This window comes from Abrus precatorius, unplaced genomic scaffold (assembly GCF_003935025.1).
Source record: "Abrus precatorius isolate BTA unplaced genomic scaffold, Abrus_2018 Scaffold9, whole genome shotgun sequence".
NCBI classification, from domain to species: Eukaryota; Viridiplantae; Streptophyta; class Magnoliopsida; order Fabales; family Fabaceae; genus Abrus; species Abrus precatorius.
Genome location: NW_020874439.1, coordinates 3,901,523 through 3,927,464, shown reverse-complemented (window position 1 = coordinate 3,927,464; position 25,942 = coordinate 3,901,523). Strand labels below are relative to the sequence as shown.

At 27.0% G+C, this 25,942-nt stretch overlaps 1 protein-coding gene across 1 annotated transcript; it reads left to right on the top strand.

Annotated features, from left to right (window-relative positions):
- The first annotated feature begins 231 nt into the window (after nt 1-231).
- On the top strand, nt 232-25,106 carry LOC113850618 (very-long-chain aldehyde decarbonylase CER1-like). The gene is made up of 14 exons (XM_027481198.1): nt 232-341; nt 1,555-1,778; nt 3,278-3,510; nt 5,165-5,384; nt 6,130-6,505; nt 6,805-7,113; nt 7,220-7,315; nt 7,646-7,819; nt 8,247-8,418; nt 9,525-9,642; nt 9,757-9,861; nt 9,903-9,972; nt 10,613-10,704; nt 24,899-25,106. Exons 1-14 carry the CDS (start codon nt 282-284, stop codon nt 25,104-25,106), a joined length of 2,457 nt encoding a protein of 818 aa, XP_027336999.1. The 5' UTR covers nt 232-281.
- Nucleotides 25,107-25,942: the final 836 nt, after the last annotated feature.

Genomic DNA, 25,942 nt, shown 5'->3' with positions numbered 1-25,942 from the left:
TATCATGGAAACGAATGAACATATCGTGACATCCCCAATTTGGTTACGCATGAAGTTTAATATGGGAAAGTCAAGGGATGCATTATTTAAAAGCATAACGTGCCTGTTTGGCCATGTGATGGTGAGTGATGGGGTTTGGTTTTTGTTGGGAGTTAAAAAACATCAATTGTTTTGTGTGAAATTGAGTTCTATAAATATAGTTACCCACTACACTCACGAGGGCTCATCACAACAACAAAAGACACTTCTCTTCTGTCACAACTCTCAGCTGTGATTAAGGTATGGCTTCAAGGCCTGGAATCCTCACTGAGTGGCCATGGAAGCCTCTTGGAAGCTTTAAGGTTGCATAGGCCTTAGTTATTACCTTAATCTCTCTATTTTCTTTCTTTTTCTCTTTCTCTACATCTATCTATCATATTAATAGTAGTTGTTATTTTCTTTCATGTGATTCATCCACCATTAAACACACGTCAAGTCTTGGAAAGAATCATACATGGAAGTGTAAAAACAATAACATGCCACATTGCTTTCATTGTTGTTATTAAATAAACGATTTTTTTTTTAATTTTATACAATATTTTATGGATAGAAGAAGTTATATATTAATTATTTTATCACAAATTTTAATATTAAAAAGTCTTAATGCATTTAATTATATAGAATGTGACAATATTTAATAAATTTTATTATATATAACTTTTTTTTTCATTTTGTACAATATTGTACATTAGAAAATTTATAAAATAAATAAATAATTTGTGCATGGATAAGTTTTTTATTTTATTTTATGCATACTTTTAAAATGAATTACTATAACGCAAAACAAATGAAAAAAAAAAACTTTGCTAAAGTAAACTTCTTTGCATAGTGAGTAAATTAAGTATGAATAGTTTTGATTTGATTTCAAGCACATTGTGATGTTAGCTCCTCAAAAGTAAGAACAAGTGCACATACCTGCATTTTGGAGGAACAGAGTCAGCTTTAAATAAATGTTATTTGCAATTTAACTACATTGCATGTTTAGAATATACCCTTCGTCATTGTGCATTTTATAAAATACAGGCACCTCTGCAGTTTCATAAATACGTGAGACTTCTAGTTTTTCTTATATGAAATAAAAACATAAAATATATGCTAATTTTGTCTTTTGAATTTATCATTAATGATTATTTATTTCATTTTATTTTTTAAAATATATCCTTCATATTAGAGATTTAAACCTTATAACTAAAAACAGAGTTTATTGTATACATAACATGCAAAACTATCACCAGTTGTCGTAGCATCCACAAGTGAAACTAATAAAAATGACATTTTTTGTGTACTTTATTGTTTTTATGAAAATTGAAAGATACCAAAACGAACTAATCATCCTATTTTATAAGCATCTTCAAGAATAATTTGAAAGTGAGATAAGCATCTATAATCAAGAATTTATATATTTTCATAAGCAAATAAATTTTATTACCCATCCTTTATGTCATCGTTACTTTTGTTAATTTGCTGGATGTGTTGCTTACAATTACTTAAAATGTTAATGGTGAAATTTTGCAGTATGTGCTACTAGCTCCTTGGATCATTCATAGTTCATATTCTGTGTTGGTTAAAGATAAGAGTGAAAGGGACATATCCACCTTTCTTATATTCCCATTTTTGCTGTGGCGTATGCTTCATAATCAGATATGGATCACTCTTTCTCGTCACCGAACAGCCAAAGGCAACACTAGAATTGTCGACAAGGGAATTGAATTTGATCAAGTTGATAGAGAAAGAAATTGGTTAGTCTGTGAAACATGAGAACTCCAACCACCCCCACTCCAACTCAATCTCTATTTTTTTTCTTTGCTAATATCCATTTGGTATCGTGTTATTATTTTACTATTATTAACTATATGATTAATATATTAAGCATTTAATATTAAGAATAAAATTATATAACATATCTATTTACATTATTGGTTTTTTTTGAATGTGTACATGTAATATTAACTCTAATAATTGTAACTTTACATTTTTTTTTCTTTAAGTGCATTTAAGAAAGTTAGTTCCAATCTCACAAATACGATAATTTTTTAAATTTATATATTAATGAAAGAATTACCCCACCAAAGGCTTCTGGGTCTGTATCCTAAAGAAAAAAAAAGACAAGATCATGGTTAGATATTAGTTCATGGAATAGTAGGTCCTCCCCGAATATCTCTTTAAATAACAGCCAAATATTTCAGATATCTTTTAGTGTATTGATAAATGATTCTCTTTCGTCTCCGTGGGTGGAAGCTGAGACAGATTTGTATTCATGACACTTTATCAATGGTAGTTAAGGTTATTAAGTTGTATCCCACTCTAAGAGTAATATTTCATGGCTTGGGACCCTAAAGAAGGTTACAAGTAGTCCATTTTTTAAAAAAGAAATAAAAAACACTGTTATAGTCTCATAAATTTTATTTATTTATTTTTCTGGTACAGTTAAAAGTATAGATATTAATGACAAATTTGACATGTGAGCCCTATATATATCTTGAATCTAGATATTTCTTTTACTCCTGTATATATATATATATACCTAACCCTAATATAGAGCTCATGAGTATGCATGTACTCTTTAGAAATAACTTAATATTTTCATTCCTTGTTTAGACCCATCATCTCTTTATTTCTCTTTATTTTTTTTAAAAATTATATCACTCTTATTATATTTCCCTTTTCATAAATCGTGCATATCACCTTAAAATAAGGGTATTTTAATGAATTCTAAAATATATTAGATGATTTGTCGTCTAGCCAATTACAAATAACAGTTTAATTCAATCTATTTATTAATTTCAATATTAAATAGGTTGATAGAATTTAAATAAAAATAAATTAGATGATTAGTATCATTGAATTGATCCCATCTCAAATTATTAAATAGATTTTTTTTCTTTAAAGTATGTTTGAGAGAGAATGTTTAAAAATAAAGAAAAAAATAATTTTTTATATTTTAAATTAAAAATTTTAAAATAAATATATAAATTGATATATCAATATAAATTTAATTTATTAATCTTACATTTATCATCATAATTAATATATAATTTTTTATTTAAAATTAAAAAATATATTATTTTCTTTCTCTCCTCCTAAAACTTTCCAAAAATAACTTTAATGACGTGTGTAATGTAACTAAAACACACAAAATTGTTGCAAAACATATAGAAGAAAAAAATTTATTCATATTATCATTTAGGTTAACTTAATTTTTTCAGCTGTTTATTTACTTATTGTTTTGATCATGTAGGGATGACCAAATATTGTTCAATGGATTACTATATTACTTGGCAGCCTATACATTAGATGGGGCATCACGTCTTCCATTGTGGAGAACAAACGGAGTGGTAATGACAATCCTGCTTCATGCTGGACCAGTGGAGTTTCTTTATTACTGGTTACATAGAGCACTTCATCATCACTTTCTCTACTCTCGTTATCATTCTCATCACCACTCCTCCATTGTCACAGAACCCATAAGTTGTGAGTTTTTTGAAATTTGTATATTATTTCATACATATCATACTTTTTACAATTTTTTATTACATGAATTATTTTATTTCATGCTTTCTTTTCTCTCTCCTTAATATATATTTGTTGCATAGAAAAAATATATATAGCATTCAATGAAATGCTTTTGCTTTCAGAATTCAAAGCAGGCAAACAACCTTTAATATTTGCATTTTATGTGCATACTTTATTGTCAATTGTCAGCCTCTTTTGAATGTGATCGTCGTCTGTGCTTGCTGAGAAATGCAGACTGCATGCATGTCATTATTTTCATTAGGACCACCAGTAATACGGCAGGTGGAAATTGATTCAAATTGAAAGATAAATTTGATTGAAACTGGATTTCTAAAGATTTTAGGTCCCCTTTGTATTTCTTTCTTAAGGCAGGACCACTTTATAATTAGAATGTCGACAAAGATTTATATTTTTAATGTTGTCTATGATGTAGTCTAGATTCCACTCCCCATAGAGATTATCTTGGCCATACAATATGAACTAATAATTAAATTTAATTAGGTTAGATTTTACTAGATAGAATCGAGTCAATATATCTATATGTTTATATATGTGTATGATTTTAATTTGTTTAAAGAATATTTATGAAAATCAAAATTATTATGAAAAACCATGATAAAATTTTATATTATACATACATATCATAAAATGGTAATTATAAAGTTATCAAAATAAATCATCAATAATGGAGAAAAGTGAGAAAAATAAGCTATTTCAAGTTAGTTCAGCCTCTTCGAGTTTGAAGTGAAGCTAATAAAAACAATCAGATTTAAAGTGCACAATCCAATAATGATCTGATGTCACAAAACTTAAAAACTACCCCCAACCCAATTTATATTTTAACAATTTGGATAAGTCCGGATTAAATTGGAAGAATAATCATTTCTAATAAAAAGATTTTGATAAAGGCATAATATAAATATACATGACATTATTTTATTTCAGCTCAATATTATTTTCTATTTTTAATTTATTATTTTAAAAATAACATATGTCTGTATATTTATTCATATCATGACAAAAAAAAACTATTTATTATTCACGATGAACTGATAAAAACTATTTTCTTACTCGAAGGTTTGTGATTTCATCGATAACTTTTTATTTTAATTTTGATAATAATATATTAAGGATATGTTTTCCTTCACATACAGTTGATATCACATCAGATTTCAATTAACTAATAATTTGATTTGTTTATTACCCCATCTGTTGGAGGACGAAGGGGTGATAGTAGAATTTGATTCATGCTGCTTATATGTATTGAAAGTAGGATTTGATCTCTAATAACATATTTTTGAGATATTTAAAATACTTGTTAAAGACAATTTTGCCTTCGGAAATGAATCACAGTACCAATCAATCAAAGGCGAAAAGTGGTGGTTGATTTATCAACTAGATAGGTTAATGTCATGCATTGGCCAAAACAGACATGAAAGAGGACCACCATACATGTGGACTATTTAGCACTTTTAATTATTTTCATGGCCACCTGTAATCTTTATTATAAATTTGTTTGTTAATTATGAGCCAACACATTAATTTTCAGCACTTTTAATTTTGATTTTTATATTATATATGTAATAACAATATTATTCTCTTGGTGGTGCAGCTGTCATCCATCCATTTGCAGAACACATATCATATTTCCTTCTCTTTGCAATACCCAAGTTAACCCTAGTCTTCACAAAAACAGCCTCTTTGGTGGCCATGATGGCATACGTCACTTACATTGATTTTATGAACAACATGGGCCACTCCAACTTTGAGATCGTTCCAAAGTGGCTCTTTCACAGCTTTCCCCCTCTCAAATATCTCATGTACACACCATCGTAAGTATTTACAACATCACATGAATATTTACTTACAACCACGTAGACGGGCTCATTTATTTTTATATACACGGGGAGATGTATAATATAAATAAATAAATAAATATATATATATATATATATATTTATACTGAACCTTTCATTTAACTTATATTTAATAGATTATAATTTATTACTTTCGTGTACTATTGGATGTAAGTTAAATAAAAAATTTTAAATTGAGTGTGAGAATTTTTAAACTTACACTGGTGTAAGAAAATCTTTCCCTATATATATATTACAATACATTAAAAATTTTGATAGAAATATTAATAATATTTTTTATTTTTCATTCATTTCTCAATATTCTTAAATCATTGATTAATACTTATCTTATTTTTTATATAAGATTTAGAAAAATAAATATTAATCATGTGATATTGAATTATTTTAAGCTTAATTGTCTATGTATAGCTGTAGAGCAAAGATTCATTACTCTTATTTTGATATAAAAGAAGCTTTATCGTTATCTAACTAAATGAAACAAAATTTGTATAGATTCTTTTATTTACGCAACAGATCATGTTGGAATTTGACTTTTATGCTTTTTAGAATTTATTTGTATATCTATCAAAATTTATCATAAGAAAGTTTATTAATCTCCATGTCCAAAAATGGGAACTTAGCTTTTTGAAAGAAATGAAATTGAATTGCATAGGTATGGAGTTACACAAACAAAATTTACATATTTTCTTGCACCTCACAGGTTTCACTCTTTGCACCATACCCAGTTCAGGACAAACTACTCCCTATTTATGCCATTTTATGACTACATTTATGGCACCATGGATAAGGCTTCAGATCAATTACACGAGTCAGCACTGAAACGAGGGGAAGAGACCCCAGATGTGGTACACCTAACGCATCTCACTACCCCTGAATCCATCTATTATCTCAGGATTGGATTTGCATACTTAGCCTCTAAACCTTATACGTCAAAGTGGTACCTTTGGTTGATGTGGCCCGTGACAGCTTGGTCCATGATCCTCACATGGCTCTATGGTCGTACATTCATTTCGGAGGGGAACCGTTTTGACAAACTCAAGCTACAAACATGGGCAATACCTAAGTTCAACCTCCAAGTAAATATCAAGATTTTCATTCTCAATAAATAGATATTTGTTCGCTTTCTCAATTACATTTATTGAAAGAAAAACATTGGTAGGTAGACACTTCAACGAATATTTTACCTAAGATATAAAGGAATAAAATAAAAAAAGTAAATATCATAAGAAGACAACAAGCTAGAAAGACAAAACTTAATTCTTTAAGGTTTGTTAGTATTGATTATCTATCAAAATCAGTTTATTTTAATAATATAGAATAACATTAATTGCAATCTGTAAATGATAATATATATGGGATTTTCTTGTTTTTGTAGTACCTTTTGCAATCACAAAAGGTGGCCATCAACAGAATGATAGAGGAAGCAATACTAGATGCAGACAGAAAAGGCATAAAGGTTGTGAGCCTAGGCCTTATGAATCAAGGAGAGGACCTTAACATATATGGAGGCCTATATGTTAATAGGCACCCAAAGCTGAAAGTTAAGGTTGTAGATGGTAGCAGCCTTGCAGTTGCTGTTGTTATTAATAGCATTCCCAAAGGAACAACTCAAGTATTACTTAGGGGCAAACTCACCAAGGTTGCTTATGCTATTGCCTTCACATTGCATCAACAGGGCATTCAGGTCACCTTCTTTAGTTTGTGTAGATTTAATTTCATACTGTATGTATTTAAACTCTATTCAATCTTAATTAATTTTTTTATGCCGTGATTAACTATATATATTTCAGGTTGCTACTATGCGCGAGGATGATTATATGAGGCTTAAAAAATCGTTCACTACCTCTGAAACCGATTTGATCATTACCAAAAATTGCACTCAAACGGTAATATGACAAAATTTTCATACTTTTATTTTGTGGATTTACTCTACAAGAAACAACATAAAGTTGAAACATCAAGGCACTTGTTTCCATACCGTGAAATTAATTCTACCGTTTTCTTATTTTCTTCTTATTGTTAGGCATGAAAATGGATTATGGGTGTAGTTTTGGTAGTACCCTTTAAAATAGGTAAAAAAAACTTGACGGATGGGAATTATGTTAAAAATTGTATAAAAAAATAATTGCTAATTTTTCATCCTCATTTTTATACGCTCATCTTTGTCAATAATGATGCATGGTTTATTTTTTCTTTCATCTTTGTTTTCTCGACAGATTTGGTTAGTGGGAGATGGATTGACTGAAGATGAACAACTAAAGGCACCTAAAGGAACATTATTTATTCCATACTCACAATTCCCTCCAAGGAAATATCGCACGGATTGCTACTACCATTACACCCCAGCAATGTTAGCTCCCCATTCTATTGAAAATGTCCACTCTTGTGAGGTTTGTTCAGATCATCTTTTCAATCGTGGAGTTTTTCAATTGACTCTATCACCTTAATCAATTTCTACCAGGATGATTGAAAAAGTTTGGTTAGCATAACAAATGATAAAATTTTGAATAAAATATGTTTTTAGCTTTCTAAGTATAGTTAAATTCAGTTTTATTTATTTTTTATTTTATTTATTTTTAAAATTATTTCTATAACATTACATCATCAAAATATGCCATGCCACTTACTATCTCAAAATAATCATTGACATGATATGACTATACGCATGCCACATTGGTGGTGACATATATTATTTTTAAATATTATAAAAGTAGGAAAAATAAAATTTTAAAAATAGATTAAAAATAATTTTACCAATTTATGTGTATTTAAAATACTTTTTTAAGTGTAAAATTTAAAACATTATATGTATTGCAGGATTGGTTGCCAAGGAGGGTAATGAGTGCATGGCGCATAGCTGGGATAGTGCATTCTTTAGAAGGATGGAATGAACATGAGTGTGGATACACAATGCATAAAATAGACAAAGTTTGGCGTTCAACTCTTCAGCATGGGTTCCAACCTCTTTCTGTCGCAGCAAAAGAGTTAGGTCATTAATAATGAGTAGCTAATGGAAAATTAAACAATGTGATTTGCTGCTTTCTTGTAGCAGCTCAATCTGGAGGGTGTTATAAATCTTTACTAGCTAGTTATGATTATCATTTCCTAAAATGTCTGTTAAGTATTGAACTTAGATAAATATATGGAAACTATTTATGTGTATTTATCTTATTTATTTATCTATATATGAAAATTTAATATATTTACGTACCTTTCCATAATTATATGCATGCTTTAATAATTTAATTATCTTAAAAAATGGTGACACATGAGGTGGAATTAAATTTGCAGTGAAAGTTATGTCGTTTACAGCAAGGTTATTCAACTTTTTTTCAAATCATTATAATTTTTTATTTATAATTACATTTAAAAAATTGTTGCTAAAAGTATAAGTAATACTTTTTCAAGTATATTCTAAGTGGAGGTTGCCTTTTCCTATATTGTCAACAAATTTTTACTTATGGTCACACTAATAAAAATTGTTACCTAACATATGAGAAAGTAATAGTTTTCGAAACCACGTAAAACAATAGTTTCGATATTTTAGCTATAATTATGTAATTGTTGTGTATAAGCGACATTTATCCAATTGGTGAGAACGTGAAGGCGATACTTAAACTAAGTCATGAAAAATAATACATACATTATTAACTACCGAGTTATTGTTATCTTTTAGATACACTTATTATATTATTATATTCTTATATTGTATTTAATAACTACGCATAAACATAATTACATGGTTAAAAACTTATGAGAACTATGTTAGAGTACTGATGACTAATTAGTTCTAGATTTATTATTTTTGAGGACTTTCTACGTTTCTTATTATATTATTATTGTTGACTAAGTTTCTAAATTAGTCGTCAGAGCAACAATCTTTGAGCATATTAATATTTCACTTTTTAAAATTGCTTTGTTAGTCTTTTAAATTACATTTTGTCAACTGGTTAAATTCTCTGACGTTAATAAACATATAAGAAACGTTAAATTTTACTGAAATGTCACGTAAAGTTACATGTATAATACCAACATCCTTTTATCACAACAACGTTACTGTCTTCAATCCCTAACTTAATCCTGTCACTGCTGCAGAGGAACACCAAATTTGTGGTGCTGCTTTTGTTGCCGTCGTTGATAATGACGACATTGACGTCCAGGGCGAATTAGCATTAGACACAACAACATCTGAGGTGTTTCAACCACATCTGAGGTCAATCCAAATAAAAAAAGTGAGTCACCAAACTTTTTATTCTCACTTAACAATTGTCAATTAGGGTTTAAATTTCACTTGATGAAGCTCATTTTGTTGAAAAACGGAAACAAGGATGGAAGAAAGTGGAAGAGTAGTACTAGTGGCAGTGGAAGTAGCAAAGGTTGTTGTCTTTGGGAAGACAAGTGTTGATGTAGCAATCACTTTGGAAGAAGAAAAGCAAGTTGTGATCTTGTTGATATTGCTGTCATTGTCAACAGCAACAGCAACAGCAACAGCAACAGGGAAAACGACACTGCCAATTTGATGTCCCTCTACAACAGTGGCAAGGTAAGTTAGGGGTCGGAGGCATTGACATTATTCTAACAGAGGTATGTTTCCATTACATCTTATTTAACATGACATGCTACTAAAAATTAGTGTTTCTCATACTCTAATTGTCTAAAAAATTGCAATATGAAAAATTTATAAGACAATTTTAAAAAGTTGAAGACTAAGTCTTACGCTTGCTATTTTAGAGAATAATTTGGAGGTTTATACTATTATTACCATACATATGCAATGTCTAGTAAATTTTGTGTCAATAAAAATACCTTTTAAGTGTAATTATGAATGTAAATGCAAAATTCTTGGGTCATTTTTTTCTCTTACTCCCAACAACTAGTATTAAAATTATTGGTTCTTTCCATTGGGTCCTTAGTTTATATGAAGTAATAAAAGCAATAACATTAGAAAAAGATAAGGTAATGATTGAGAAGTTTACTATCAAATTTTAGAAGTAAACACAGAATTATTTGTAATGAAAGAAGTTGTATCAACACTTGAAAAGAAAAACAACAAAAAGCATGAAGCAAGTATTAAAAATTATTAAAGTAGTATGTAATACCCTTTTTATTTATTATTTGTTTACATTGCTTGATATTGGATAATGCTGGAATGTTTTTAATTTGATTTGATGAGTGTTTGATAGAGGATTGGTGTAGGGGGATCTCGCTCGTCTCGCTTGAGCGATACCTGTCTTGCTCAAGCAAGATTGCTTGGCCCAACTATCTTCTCGCACAAGTGAGAAGTGATTTTGCTCAGACGAAAATGTATCTCAATCAAGCGAGGACTCATGGAAAAAATTACCAACTCTTTGGACCCTTCCTGCTCAAGCGAGAATGACCCTTACTCAAGCGAGCATATCAAAAAACTAAGAAAAATTCCTCTATCCCTCTATTTGGTTTTCTCGTCCAGGCGAGAAAGGGCTCACCTAGGCGAGAGCCACCTTGCTCAAACGAGAGCGTGTGAGAGCTTAAAGGTATTTAAGTGATTTCTAGCATAAAAGTTTTTAGTTTCATTTTAAGTTATGTTTCTTCTAAATTTTCTCTGAACTCTCACTTCCTTTCTCAAAGAAAACTTCTTCAAACCTTGATCATTCCTCAAATCCAAACTCAAATATCTAATCTGATCAATTCTAAGTAAGTTCCTTGCAGTTCAGCTCTTCAAATTTGTTTTGATTTTCTATTTTTTCTCTTCTTAAAGGTATTTTATAACATCCTTACTATAATTTAAATAATTTCTCTTAATAATATATATTATTTTGAAATAAACATAGTGAAATTCGTAAGGGTTTGAATAACTTTAGAAAATTGTACAAGTATATAAATATAAACGGATAAAGGTAAGCAAATTTTAAAACTTTTGTCAGTATAAAAATCTCATTCATAAGGAAGTAAAGATGCATTTTCATTATTTGAATTTATAATTAGAATAAAGACAAAGATTTTATTAAAATATATATATATGTAATTCAAATTTATAATATAAACAATGCTGTTTTGCAATAAATTAAAATTTTAGCTAAGACTGATTTAGCTAAATTAAATTGACTAACTACTAAGTATTCCACATACACCTTAATCAATACTTAAATCTCTCCTACAAATACCTTAACAAAGATATTTGTAGGAGAGATTTAAGGGAATATTCTAGTCTTGCTTATAGTTTTTTATTGAGTACATATTTAGGAATGGGTAGCTAAAAGGATCAAAATTAGGTCCAAGGTTTGCACATCAAATTTTTTTATGAAATATCAAACAAAAGTAAAAAAATAAATAAATAAATTCTTCATTAGAATTGAGAGTAAATGGGTCACTTTCCTAATTAATGAAAATTCTTAAAGATATAAAATAATCATAGAAGGAAATAGGAAAATGATGAATATGAAAATGCAATAATTAATGAAATTGAATATACACCATTTTGTAGCTTTGATGGTCCCACTAATTCATGAGTTATATACTTGGGCGCATTGTTACACATTATACCTTCTAAGGAATTACTATCTAACTATATATTTGAAATGTTTGAGAATGTTTACATTGAAAATTGTAAATCTTTTTGACATTGCGAAAAGGCAACATAAAATGTCTAATAGAAATCCTATAAAACATTATACAATTTGATACACTCTTGCCATAAGAGAACTTAAATAACCATAGGCTAATTAGATGATGAAAGGCATCATAACACTTTTAGAGATGGATCTTGGAATTGTATTTCATGAAAAGAAACAATGGCCTTTTTATATTGTTGCAAAGAAAGATATGATAAGAGCAATTGAGGTCACTATGCTAAAAACAAGCTTTTGAAATACTAACTTAGATAGTGGTTAGTAGAAACGGTTTTATAACAATACATTTAGAGAGTAGTTTGTATTAAACCGCTTTTTAATAATATATTTAGAGAGTGGTTAGTGTTGAACAACTCTCAAATCTATACTTTTGAGAGTGGTTCTCTGAGCGGTTATCATTGAACCACTCTCAAATCTATACTTTTAAAAGTAGTTCTCTATTAACCGTTCTCTAAAGTTATACATTGGAGAGAAGTTAATAAAGAACCGTTCTCTAAAGTTACTCTTGGAGAGTGGTTAATAGAGAATCGTTATATAAAGTCTTTAGCTTTTATAAACAAAACACGCTCAATTCATGAATCTCTTTGTCTTACTAACAAAGTTGGTCTCTTTTACCTCTTTTTTTTCTCATCTTTTCTACGTTGACAAAGTTAGTGTCTTTGGTCTCTTTCACGTCTGTAGATTTTCTTCATCTTCTCTACTCTCTTCATCTTTTTTGTGCTAACAAATTGGATTTTTTTATATCTGTAGGTAGTTTTTTCACAATTATCTTCATTCTCTCCTTCTCTCTTTTTCTCTTTATTAACAGTGAATCATCCAATTCTCTCTTTCTTTCTTTTTCTCTTTATTAATATTAAATCATACTACTAATTTGTTCTCTTTTTCTCTACTTATTTGTGTTTAGTTCATGTAGATGTAGATTATTTGGTTAACACAATGTATAAACTCATGATTTAATTTTGATTTGTGATAAAAATGAAAAAATTTTGAATGTCAGACCTATAAATGAAAATTTCAACATAACAATAAATTAATTTTAGTTTGTAATTGAAAACTCACAAAGAAATAAATTTTAAATTTCATATTTGCAGTTTACATTCATACTTTGGAGAGCAATTATATGAACCGCTCTCAAAGTGACATCCACTTTATGAGAGCAGTTTCACGTAGAATCACTCTCCAATCTTAACATTTGAAAACGGTTGTTTAACTGCTCTCTTAAATATAACACATTGGATAGTACGAGATTTTAGAACAGTTATAAATGCTTTCTAATTTAAAACAAAACCTCTCTCACATCTCTTTTCTAGTGTAGTGGACTACCAATATTTCATTCTTATGACATCAAGCATGTGGGTACATGATAAGTGTCAATTATATCATTTTATTAATAGTATTTTAAAAAAAATAATGAGCATTCTAATAATTTACATAAGTGTGATCCATGAAAGATTAGTGAAATTTTAGTCTTATTAAACTAGTAATAATTGAAATATTTAAAGTGTTGGTAATCATTAATTTTAATTTTTTGTGGACTATTCATTGTTTTGTTTGGATTAACAATCTTCGCAAGGGTAATGGAAAAATGATGATTTTAGAGCATTATGACTAATTTGTGACTACAAAGCCAATATCAATATCACGTGAAACATACAAATTGCAAAATAATTTGTATAAATTTCATCCTCCGTCATATTTGGACATGTTTCACAATTTTGTATAATTAGAATTTTAGTTCTCTATCCAACACACACACACACACTCTATCTGTGTGCAATATTAGGATTGATGGAGATTAAGTTTTGAGGAATTAGGTTGCAGATTCACAAAATTCTAATGGATCAAGTTTTTTTTTTTTTTTTGTCTTTTCTTTCTTATGATTTTTTTTCTTCAATCATGTGCACTTAGTTTTGTAGGTTAGGGTATGGTGAATCTTGATAGTTAGTTTTTATAAGTGTATATTTATGCTATTAATGCTTTTATAGATTAGTCAACCATTGAGTGACGTTATATCCTCTTTCACAATTAAAAAATTGGTTAGTAAATTATATATTGGAGTAATTCACTATCGTTGTTGATATTTTAAGAATAAAAATTAGTAATTACGTGTTCTTATAAATTTTTGATCTAGTATTTATTTGAACTAAAAAAACTTAAGAAGTTAGTATTCTTAACATAGAAAAATGTGGCTAATTATTAAAAAATTAAAGTTAGTCTAATCTAAAAAAATTGACTTTTAATTAAATGTTAAAAATTAAAATTGTTAGAAAATAATACAATTATATTTTAAAAAAATTTATTAATTATTATTTTTATTTTATTATCTTAGTTTAATTGTTATTATTACTTATATTTAAATGTGTATGAATACTTTGTCAGTCGTCAAAGTGTTATATATATTTTAAAAAAGTACTATACAAAAGATTTTTTTCTCTTATTATTAATTATTTTTCTATGTTACAAAATCATTTTTTGTTAGTTTTTATAACCTTGTCTTCCGCTAAAAAAAATTTATTATATTTTAAATATTTTTTATTACACCGAAATAATCTTTTGAGCATCGTGTTCTATATACTTTAAACTAATTTTGTGCAATTATTTTGAATCAATTTTTTTTAAAAAAAAAACTCAAGTTAAAAACATATTTAACTACTTGAAGTGAGGTTTAAGATGATTCTATATATCATAAGTCTTAGATTCTTGAATTTTATTATTTTGTATTAGTTTGCCATGTTTTGTTTTTGTTTACCTTGTTTTTATATAATGATCATGTCTATCCATTCAAGACTAAGTCTAAAGGATAATTTTCTGTTGGTATTTGAGTTTAATCACCGTAAGAATGATATTTGTGTTTTTACTTTATTAGTTGAATGACTCAATGTACTTAGAAAATTTTTTAGTATCAGTGATATAATATGCACCGCTTCACTTTTAAAAAGAAAGAGGGTTTTTTAATGGAAAAAATATATTTTTTATTTTAATTTCTATAAAAATTTTATTTGATTTTAGTTCATATATTTAACAAAAAGTACGCAGTTTTAGTTCAGGACTAAAATCACATGTTAAGGATTAAAATTGAATAAATTTTTTATAAAAATTAAAATAAAAAATATTTTAGGAACTAATAAATATTATTAAAATTAAATTTATCAATATCAAAATCTTAAAATTGTATCAGAACAAAATATAAATTTATAAGTATAAAAATATATAATATCAAAATGAATATAAACTAATAAATGAAAGACAGAGGCAATGATAAGTGATCTAGGGATGCCTCATCTTACAAGTAGACAACAAAGATCATCACCATAATTTGGATGTCACTAACGAGCCCACGTTGTCGTGATTGAGAGAATTATTGAATATGGACGATTGTTGCCTCTAAAGTTGTCTATATAAAGATACTGTTAACTCTCATATATGCCTTTGCAATCTTTTCATGATATGGGTGCCAATTACTCTTGAGTGAGGGATGTTTCACCTTCTAAATATGACAAGACCTACTCTTAGTTTCATGCACTCTACCATCAAATTTTCACAACTCAAGCTTGATACCCTCCATCATCCATATTTATGATGAACCTTAAACTACATTTCCTATAATCAATCTTAATCTTGTCTAGTATTATAAAACATAGCATAAACAAACTTATTATTGTTTAAGATATTGTTGACATAAATATTGTTTAATATGTATACATGCTCCAAGAAAGATCATCCACCCAACCACCAGACTAGGTTGTGTGAGTAGATAGGAAAATTTTGTCTAAATTCAAAAGCTGTCCATGTTCCAAAGCTTGCAAATATTAGAGCATATCCATATTATCTACAAAAATTGTGTCATACTATAGATATAATTTAACCAACGTGTGAAGTTTTAAAACCAAGTTTTCGACAACATAAGCAAATTAAAGTCTCATATTGTGTCTAAAACTCAATCTTGGCTTGTCATTTTATAATTTTGAAAAATGAAAATGTATTTTGAGGATGAATTTAGATTATATTTTGAGTTGTTTCAAACTGAATAATATCTTATGTTTTTAAAAGTTCATATTTTTTGTTAATAATGACTATGAATGAAATTTTTTTAATTTAATAGAAATCATGATAAAGTTTTGCAAATAATCAATAATAAAATTGCACAGCTGGTGAAAGGCATTGAAGATTTTGAAAACTAAACAGCTATAAATTAAGAGGCCTTCCATCTGATGCTATATATGGATCATAGAAGTTAAGAGTTACACCTACTTAACATGTTCAATCAATGCAAAGTGTGGTCCATACAAAGAGATATAGCGCAACAAAGTGACTTAGCAAGTTGATACGTGGCCCAAACACCAAAGAATCTTGCATTGACAAATAAATCAATCACATAGCTTTGTTTCAAATAAATTCCAAAGTGATGGTTGATTGGGGAAAGTTAAGCATTACCATATAATTATGATTATGAATGAATGTATAACCTTAATCGTACCTCATTAAGACACACAAGCAAACAACTTTTAAAGGGTAGCTGAGATGAACATTTAACATTTTATTTTCTATTTTAAGCATATTATAGAAGGATTGAAAATTTTTACATTTAAATGAATTTTTAACTTTAGTTTTTATAAATATTTTTTAACCTCTACAATACATTCTTATTTTTAATCTTTCTTGTTAATATGATTCACAATAAAATGATATTAATGATTTTTTAGTGGACCAAATTAATAATAAAAATAAAATAAAATTAAGATGTAAGAATGAAAACTATAATAAAAAATTGTTTAAAATAATTAAAATAAATTTTTTACAAAATATGAAATGAAAACATATTTAAACCACCGTATAATTATAATTATGAATTATTAACTTTGAATATTATCTGCTCAACAGTGAATCAATAATCTTTTTGAGGGCGGCAGGTCAGATAAATATCTAATATTAGGTTAAATATGTTTTTGATTTTTATAAAATTAATAAATTTTAGTTTCAATTTTAATTTTTTATATTTAATAAAATTTGTTTGTTTTAATTCTTTATTATAAATCAAGAATTTATTTAATAGGTAAAAGAACTGATAACAATTTTTTTATTATAATCTATTTTCGACTTTTGCTTAACTATTTGGTATACAACGTGTCGATTAAGATATTTTTTTCTTAAATCGCTCAACAATTTCTATTTTCTAACATAATAACGATCAATTACTGTGTATATATAAATACAAACATTGTAAAGACAGTGATTTTGGAATTGAGGTTTTTCCTTGTCATTACCCCAACTTCATCCTGTCATCTTCACCCCCTTTTTTTTTTCACTGTACCATTTGTTTCTTCAGTTTAAGATATGAAAGCACAATATAACTGCTAAACTGCTAACTGATCTATTAATTTTATAACATTATTACTTTTAAACTTATTTCAAATAATTTTATTTTAAAAACTAAAAAATATTAATAACTTATTAATTATGGCTTTATTCATGTCGTTATCGCACTTAAATGCTTAATAATGTGGTTTATATTAAATAATCTTTTTATTTTTATAAATAATATTGCTATTTTTTACCTCTTTTATTCAATCATCTTTTATCATTATTTAGAGAGTACAAAAGCAACTGAGATATAAAAATATATAATAAAGAGATACGGTTGGAGATCTACTCACTCCAATAACAAGTCTTCCTAACTTACTCCATTGAAAAATTACTAAGATCATTGAATTTTTTTATTTATTTAAATCATCCAAGTAGTAACATTATCTTAATGATTATAAAATAAAACTTTAAATAATTTTAATATCAATTGGTATGTTATCTTATAATTAATGTTTACTTATCTTTTAAATTATTAAAACAAAATTGATTGATAAAGTATTAATTGTTTCTTAAATTATATAAAATTTTATTATTTTAATCTAGTTAATTACTATATTCAATTTAACATTAATTGGTTTAACAAAATTTAATATCCATAATAAATTATTAGATTAAGTGAGTTTGTTAAAACTTTACTTAACAACTCTTTATAAATATTGAATTTTATTAATACAACCATTGAATAAGGTTATATGTTTATAATTATCATATTTATCAAGTTTTAGATAAATCAAACATTCAATGTATATAATTTTATAGTCAATATTTATTATATTTTAAAAATATATATTACACTTTAAAATAAAATTAACGAATAAATTATTAATTATTTTTATTAATATAACTTTTTACAAGTTTAATCAATTTAAAAGGTACTTTTAATTGGCAATTAAATTAGGACAATTATGTATTTTTTATTTTATAATTTTGGGATTTAAATACCTTATTTTAGGATACTTTATTGTGTTAAATTAATTTCATTAAATTTTTTTAAATTTAAGTTTAACCATTCTGCAAAAGGCCACATCAATATTCATTTCTTTGCATTGACAACTTTTACCATTATTCATTAATTATCTTTTTCTTTATCTCTAGAAACCATTCAATGAGTCTTAGTATTTCTTTTTCTTTAATTAATTTATTAAAAATTATCAAGATTGTTTTTCTTTTTTAAAATTTGTTTGAGTTTCATGGAAGAGAGAGAAAAAAATTGATTGAAGGATAAGAGAGGAGAGCTAGGAAAAGGGAACAAGAGGGAGTTAATAAAAAATCTTTCAAATTAAAACATGAGAACTAAAAATTATGGGCTTAAAAGGATTTTGGACGGATTTATAAAATTTCCTCTTCTCATTAAAAATTCTAAAACAAAGGTTATCATCAAATAATTCTTTTCCTTGTCTCAAAAATTAATTTATAAACCAGAGGAAAAGGAAAAAAAAAAAAAGAGAGTCTAAAGAGTAAATAAAAAAATGAGAAAGGAAAAAGAAAGAGAATTAATGAAAAAATGTTCAAATTAAGAAAAATTAATATGATTAAGATTTTAGAAGGTTTATAAATCATCTCTCTCTAATCTAAAAACATTCAAATAAGAATTATTATAAAGTATGTCTTTTAAAATTGGAATCCTGTGATTTGTACAAAATAAGCAAGATAGCTTGATGTCAAAGAAGCAAAATTACCTTCTTGCTAAGAAAATTGATTTGAAACGTTTGGACTTGAAATTGATAATTTGTGAACTTAAGTCCTACAACACAAATATAATTCACAAGAAATTATTAGCATAAACGTGGTCATAAAAGATTCATATATTTAGAAGAAACTAGTAAAAATATTGTATCTACTACATCAAGGCATCACATAATGTATATGAGAACCATTTTCCTTCTGTTTGATATGATAGTTGTGAGAACTCACTTTATAACATATTCATGTTCCAAATACCCGTATTTGCTTGAAGAAATATATGGATCCATGTAGAACTCAAAGAACTTATACACCTTTGATCAGAGGGAAGATAGTTTAGGATCTTAAGCACATATGGTCTTGATGTTGGAAGTTGAAATTTCAAAAAAATTAAAATTGTTTTCTTGGCTATCATTGCATGATAGAGGCTCCTTCTTATTCTCGTTATAGTAACATTAATAAATAACTCTTCCATAACTAATGAAACTACCTATTTTCTATAGAGGATTAGTTGCAATTGAACCTCTATTATTTGTCTGTTCATATATGATGAGTAGCTATGACAAATTTATCGAGCTATGATTATATAGAATAATCTTTTGCATGATAAAATAATAGCTTTGGAGATGTAAAAGTCCCTGATGAATGATAAAATCAAATTCAATTAATTTTGTCATCTCTTTTCTACAATGATGCAGTGTAGTGATGTTTTACATTAAAATTTAGGATACTATTTACTATGTTTTTCAAGGACAATCTTCTGCTAACTTAGACTAAAAGATACAAAAAGATTTGTCGTGAAATTCAATTATTCATTTTGAATTTCCTTACTAACTTTAACACATAAAACGTTGGTGTCAAACTTCGAGCATTACTTAGTTTGAAGTATGTTTATAGGTCTCTTAATATCTTGGTAGGCGACTTAGCTAAATTGGGTTTAAGAGATAATGTAATCTTTAAAATTTTGAAATTTTCACATCTATCATTTGACAAAGCCCTTATGAAATATAATTATATTTTAAATTTTCACCTCAAAAATAGTTTTATTTTATTTAAAAATCAAAAGTTTTAACTAAAATAAGACATCAGATGCAAAACTGCATCATCCTGCAGTTTTTATAAAACGAGTAAAATAGAATGTACGTAGCCTCTGCTCAAAACATGAAAGAGGGATTAAATCCTTTAATGAGTTTTCAAGAAAATATTGTTACACTAAAATGCTTCCCTCTTTGGTGACAGGAAACAAGCATGTTCATTGTACTTATCATTAGTTGATAGGTACAAGAACAGCATATTTGAGAAGATATTCAGGAAATCAAGTACATAATTGAATTAATTTAAATACATTATGAATATACTTTTTTTATATGGTTTTTTAAATTCAAAAAATATGAAATTTTTTGCAAAATTACAGAAATATGTTGGCAATTTTTGATGCAGTACAAAAATTCAAAAATAAAAAAGTAAAAAGGTGATAAAGTTTCAAAAATTATCAATAGCAATTTTTAAAAAAAATTAAAGTCACCAATGACAATTTAAAAAAAAAAATAAATATTTATAAGTACATTAAAAATTTTCAGTGACAGTTTTTGGCTAAAAGTCACCAATGACAATTTTTTTAAAAAAAATCATATTTCTGTAATTTCACAAAAAATTCATATTTTTTTTTAATTTTGAAAAAAAACCCATATATGAAAAAAAAAGTTTCGAATATATTTAACAATTTAAAATTAATTCTATCTATTTTTAAAACAAATAAACTAGTAGCAATTAAATTAATTTTTTAAAATTCTATATTAGTTAATAATATGATTAATTTATTTTTGTTTGTTTAGACAATTATTTTCTTTTCAGTTAGTTTTTTTTTAAGGAATTGGATATTATTTTCTAATATAGAAAGATCACCTATTTTATTTTAATGTGAAGTCACTGGCAGATGTTTAGTACTCTTTCAATTAGTAATTAAAAATTTTGACTAATCAATTTCTTTGATCATGTCTAAGAACACTTTTAGAAAAAATAAAAAATAATATATTTTAAAAACTTATAACTTTCAATGTTATTAATATATTTAATTTACTTTTAAAATAAAAATTTAATATACATAAATTTTTATCATATGTCATTGACGTACGTTGAAAAAATTGTTGACTAATTTATCAATATTTCTATCAAACACAACGTTGATATAACTTTTTTTACGTAAGGAATTAATATTTTAGAAATCTTAAAAATGTATTTTCAACCAATAAATTTAATAAAAGTTTAGTTTTATCACATTGTTAATATAAAAATGAGATTTTCTCACAGATGCATGAACGCACCTTACTCTCAAGGTGTGCATAGAATCAACCCACATTTGCTAATATATAATCTTCTTCTTGTAAAGTAATTTTTACAAGTTAATTTTTAGTAAAATTAACATTTTATTTGGTATGACCAAGATAAAAATAAGTTTAACTAGTGTCTTCAGATAAATTTTTTATAGCTTGTATATATAATAAATAATTATTTGAATATGTAATACTGGATTTGATCTTGATATTTACGTGTATGAAATGAAAAATATTGCTATTTTTTACTTGGCAACTAGATCAAAGAAGAAAAAACTTGAAAAATATTGATATAACATGTTACTCTTTTGACAAAAATACAAATAACAGCTCTAATTAACTAGAAAATATATCATCAATTTTAGCCAATAAATTTTCTTCTGCAAAATTTTATGAACTCTCAATCTCAATCCTTTTTAACTGTGAACATTTAATTTGTATTTCCAACTATCATTTTTAAATTAATAGCATTTGAATGGAAGGTTCAGTTAACTAAAACCTTCGTCCTTGAAGAAGATATTTGAATTTGAATATCTATTTGTACTTCGCCTCAGAGACTTTTACAAATTATTACAAACAACATGATGCATATTGTATTATTTATTATTTTATGGTTATGGTTTTAAATTGTGGGTGGCAGTGATGATTATAGTAATAACATTGTGCTTTTGAATGTCTCCACAAACATATTCTAGTCGTAATTATAGTCATATCATATTGTATTTAATTGTAATTTTGACAGTATTACTAATTGTAATGCTGTGACCATAATCAAAATTTAAAACCATGCTCGTTTTGATTAATCTGTACCTAGTAATAGCACCCTTCCCACCAAATTCAATTCAAACAAGCTTTTCTATTTAAAATTATGAATTCAACAATATTTCATTTTGTCATAATTCTGGATAATAAAGTTAGGAACAAATTCAATTAATATTTGAACCAACATCAGTTAATTTGTGCAACAGGGTTTTTGCTTCTGTTTGAAAAATGTTTTGCAACTAAAGAATTGATATGCAAACCGCAGAACTTGCGTTTGAATTAGTAATTTGTTTGCAATAGGTAATTTATATTATCATTATATCATTGCTAGTTTAACAATTTGCTTTTTTCTTATTACATGGAAGAGTCTTCTATTACACTAAAATTTTCTATATATATTTCTCAATACTGAATATCAAACTTAAACATTTATATTACTAATTACTCTTTATAAAATATAAAATTAATTAATTCAACTATTAATTTAAAAGATCTTATAAAATAGATCAATTTGACAAAAATTTATAAAAAATAAAATAAAATAAATATATTACATCGAATCTTTTTATTTTAAAAAATAATATTTTTAAAATATATATAAATTTTAAATTTTAGATAATATTAATAAATATTCAAATTATATAAAATTTAATATAATAATTAAATTGATGAATCTTATATTTTATAAAAAGTTATTAATAAGTAGAAGTGATAACGTAATGACATCATAACCCAACTCAAATACGTATGTATCTAAAAGAGTTTTAATTTGCGACATTATGCGCACAAAACAAAACTTCATTTTTCTACAAACACAGGTATTCGTGCTCGGCAAACAAGGCTAAATAATTATATAACGTGGGCAACATAATATATGGAAACGCAAAATTAAATTAAAAAGTAAGTTTAATAGGCAATGTGTAACATCTTCATTTCATTTTTGGGTAAATTATATTTTTATTAATGTTAAGTGGCAATAGAATGCATTTAGATATAATTTTAGAGGATCTTTAGAGGAGTTTTGGTGTAGAAGATCTCGAAAAGACGAGATGAATCTCGTTCAAGTGAAATAAAATAAATGTTGCCTAACTGTCACCTCGCTGATGCGAGGTGAGAATCTCGCCCAGGCGAGATGGGTCGCTTAAGCGAGGACCCACAGAAGAAATATCATACTCTCTAGACACCATCTTGCTCGGACAAGATGAAACTCGCTCAAGCAAGTATATTAGAAAAGAGGGGGTGAGACCACTATTTGTATATATCGCTCAGACGAGATGTCCGTCGCTCAAGCGAGATGTTTCTCGCTCAAGCGAGAACGCGCGGGGCTGAGGAATATTTAAGAAATTTATCGCATGAGAAATTTATTCTATTACAAACTCACGTCCCTTTCTTAAGTTTTCTCTAAACTCTCTCTTCCTTTCACTTAGATAAAGGCCTTAGAAACTCTGATATCTCTTCACAATCACGTTTTTCGATTGTTTTCCTGTTTTTGTTCCTTATGTATATCTCTTGGTATTTAGGAGAACTTTCATCCGTGAACCTTGATCCTTTTCATCTATCTCTGTAAATTCATTCTCAAAGTAAGGAGAGTTCTATTTTATCGTTATACTACAATATTTACTTTATGCTCATAAAGCACTGTTATGTGAATATAGTATGAAAAAAGATGATTAAGATACCTGTTGTATGGAGTATGAATGAAAATATGTTTATTTGATTGTCTAAACTGATTAATTGGCGGGCCAAATGACTTATATATGCTTACTTGCCTTGTATGATGAGTATGTGATATTGAACCTGCTATGTAATTTTGTATGATGTTATGAAATATATGTGAGTAAAATGATATTAAGTAAAAATGTTGATATCAAAGATTTTATGGTTGAAATTGTATCAATGAATGTATGCATGAATGGATTTAGTCTGGAAGTACTTTACTAAACACGATCTTATGAGTGGGAAGAAAGGATAACTCTGAGAAGGACTCTAAGAGTCAGATATAAATGGATTTAATCTAGTATGAATAGTTACAGAGATACATTAGGGCTATAGAGTCTGGAGACGATGAAAATCTAGAGGAAACATAGGGTGATGAGCGACATTTGTGTATGTGTATACACTTTTTCTGAGAGGAAATGCGTCACAAGGTCTCACACTCGTTTCCTGACTAGATTCCTGACTATGCCTTTACTAAGGAGCCTAATTATTATACATGTTGTATCCATGTATATGGGCTAACCATCAACTATTTACCAAGTTGAGTAAAATCTCGAAAAGTGCTGGAAACATTAGTATCTGTGATCACAATGTACTGGGAGTGCATGTTGGAATAAGAGAAAGAAAAATGGATAATAAAATGTTGATTGTTATGTGTGATGTGAATATGTTTGTGAACATGAATTCATAAAATTGAATATGTTGTATTTACATTAAAATTATGATTTTATGCAAAAATGTTTGCAAAGGGATAAAATAAATGCTTATCCTTACTAATAATTTCAATACATTTTAGGGTTTATGGTTTAATAGATAGTTATGTACATTTTAGATTAAATTATGTGTTTAATAAGTATCAGAGAGCAAATTATTTTAAATTTATTGTACTAGTAGAAGATGAACCTAGGATTTTTGTTATGATAAAAATAGATTTTTCTTGTAGTATCCCTTTTGATTTCCCTAGGAGTAGAATACACCAAACTTTGTGTGTATATATGTTCAGAGGTACAGTTAAGACCCCAGCGACCCTTACTTATCTTTTCACCTATCACGACCACGACTATCTCGGAAGACTGTCCAGATGGACCTTTAAGCACATCACTGAAACTGATGTTAGAGCCGATTCAGATGATGGTTATCTAGGTTCAGATGATGACATAGATTTAAAGGAACTGGCTGAGATAGAGAGTTGGCACAGGGTTAATGAATAGTACTGATCTTCAGTGTTAGTTTATGATTTGAGACTGCTTTAAAACTTCGATTAGTTTATGTAATGTACATATTATTTTAAGTTTCATATATTTTAATAAATGATTTATAAATTATTAGACTCGATCAATGGAATATATGTACAGTCTTTGAACTTATGAATTATGATTATGTTTAATATATCATTTAAAACTTTTGTCATACATTTATATTAATTGAATTGGAAATATTTGTACAAATTACTATATTGCAACTAAAATTTTGTTAACCATTTATAATGAAGCTCTTTATACATAAATTGAGTATTTTACAATTAAATTATAAACTGAGAAATATACGTTATATGTAATATTGATATAAGGATGTTATACAGTAAATTTTTTTTTTTAATTATACAAAGACGAGTTAATTTTGGTAACAAGCGATTCAGTATCGTTTAAGTAAAATTTTAAGTTTACGTTCTTGTATATGCAAAAAAGTCTTTCGTGATATATTCACCCACCTCACGTCCTTATCCTATACGACGTCAAGTAATCAAAATTATTCGAATTTAAAATAATAAGTGGCCAAAATAATTTGGCATTAAAATTTTATTTCAAACCCACAAATATCTTTCATAGAAACTATTGTGTATTATTTAAGAATATCTACAGTAAGATAAAGCGAGCGTTTCCAACAGTAGCTTTTTTTTTTCATGTATAAAATTTTTAAATATAAAATCTTACACGAGAAAACTGGGACATGTATTACATAAATTAAACACCCAATAAACAATTTAATAATAAAATTACTTATTAATGTATAAAATATCATGTTTACTGAATGGTGTGTCATTTTT

Coding starts and splice junctions, on each gene's coding strand:
- LOC113850618 (XM_027481198.1), top strand. CDS start 282: ATGGCTTCAAGGCCTGGAATCCTCACTGAGTGGCCATGGAAGCCTCTT. Junction 7,114..7,219: donor TGCATCAACAGGGCATTCAG/GTCACCTTCTTT, acceptor TATATATTTCAG/GTTGCTACTATGCGCGAGGA. Junction 7,316..7,645: donor CCAAAAATTGCACTCAAACG/GTAATATGACAA, acceptor TTTTCTCGACAG/ATTTGGTTAGTGGGAGATGG.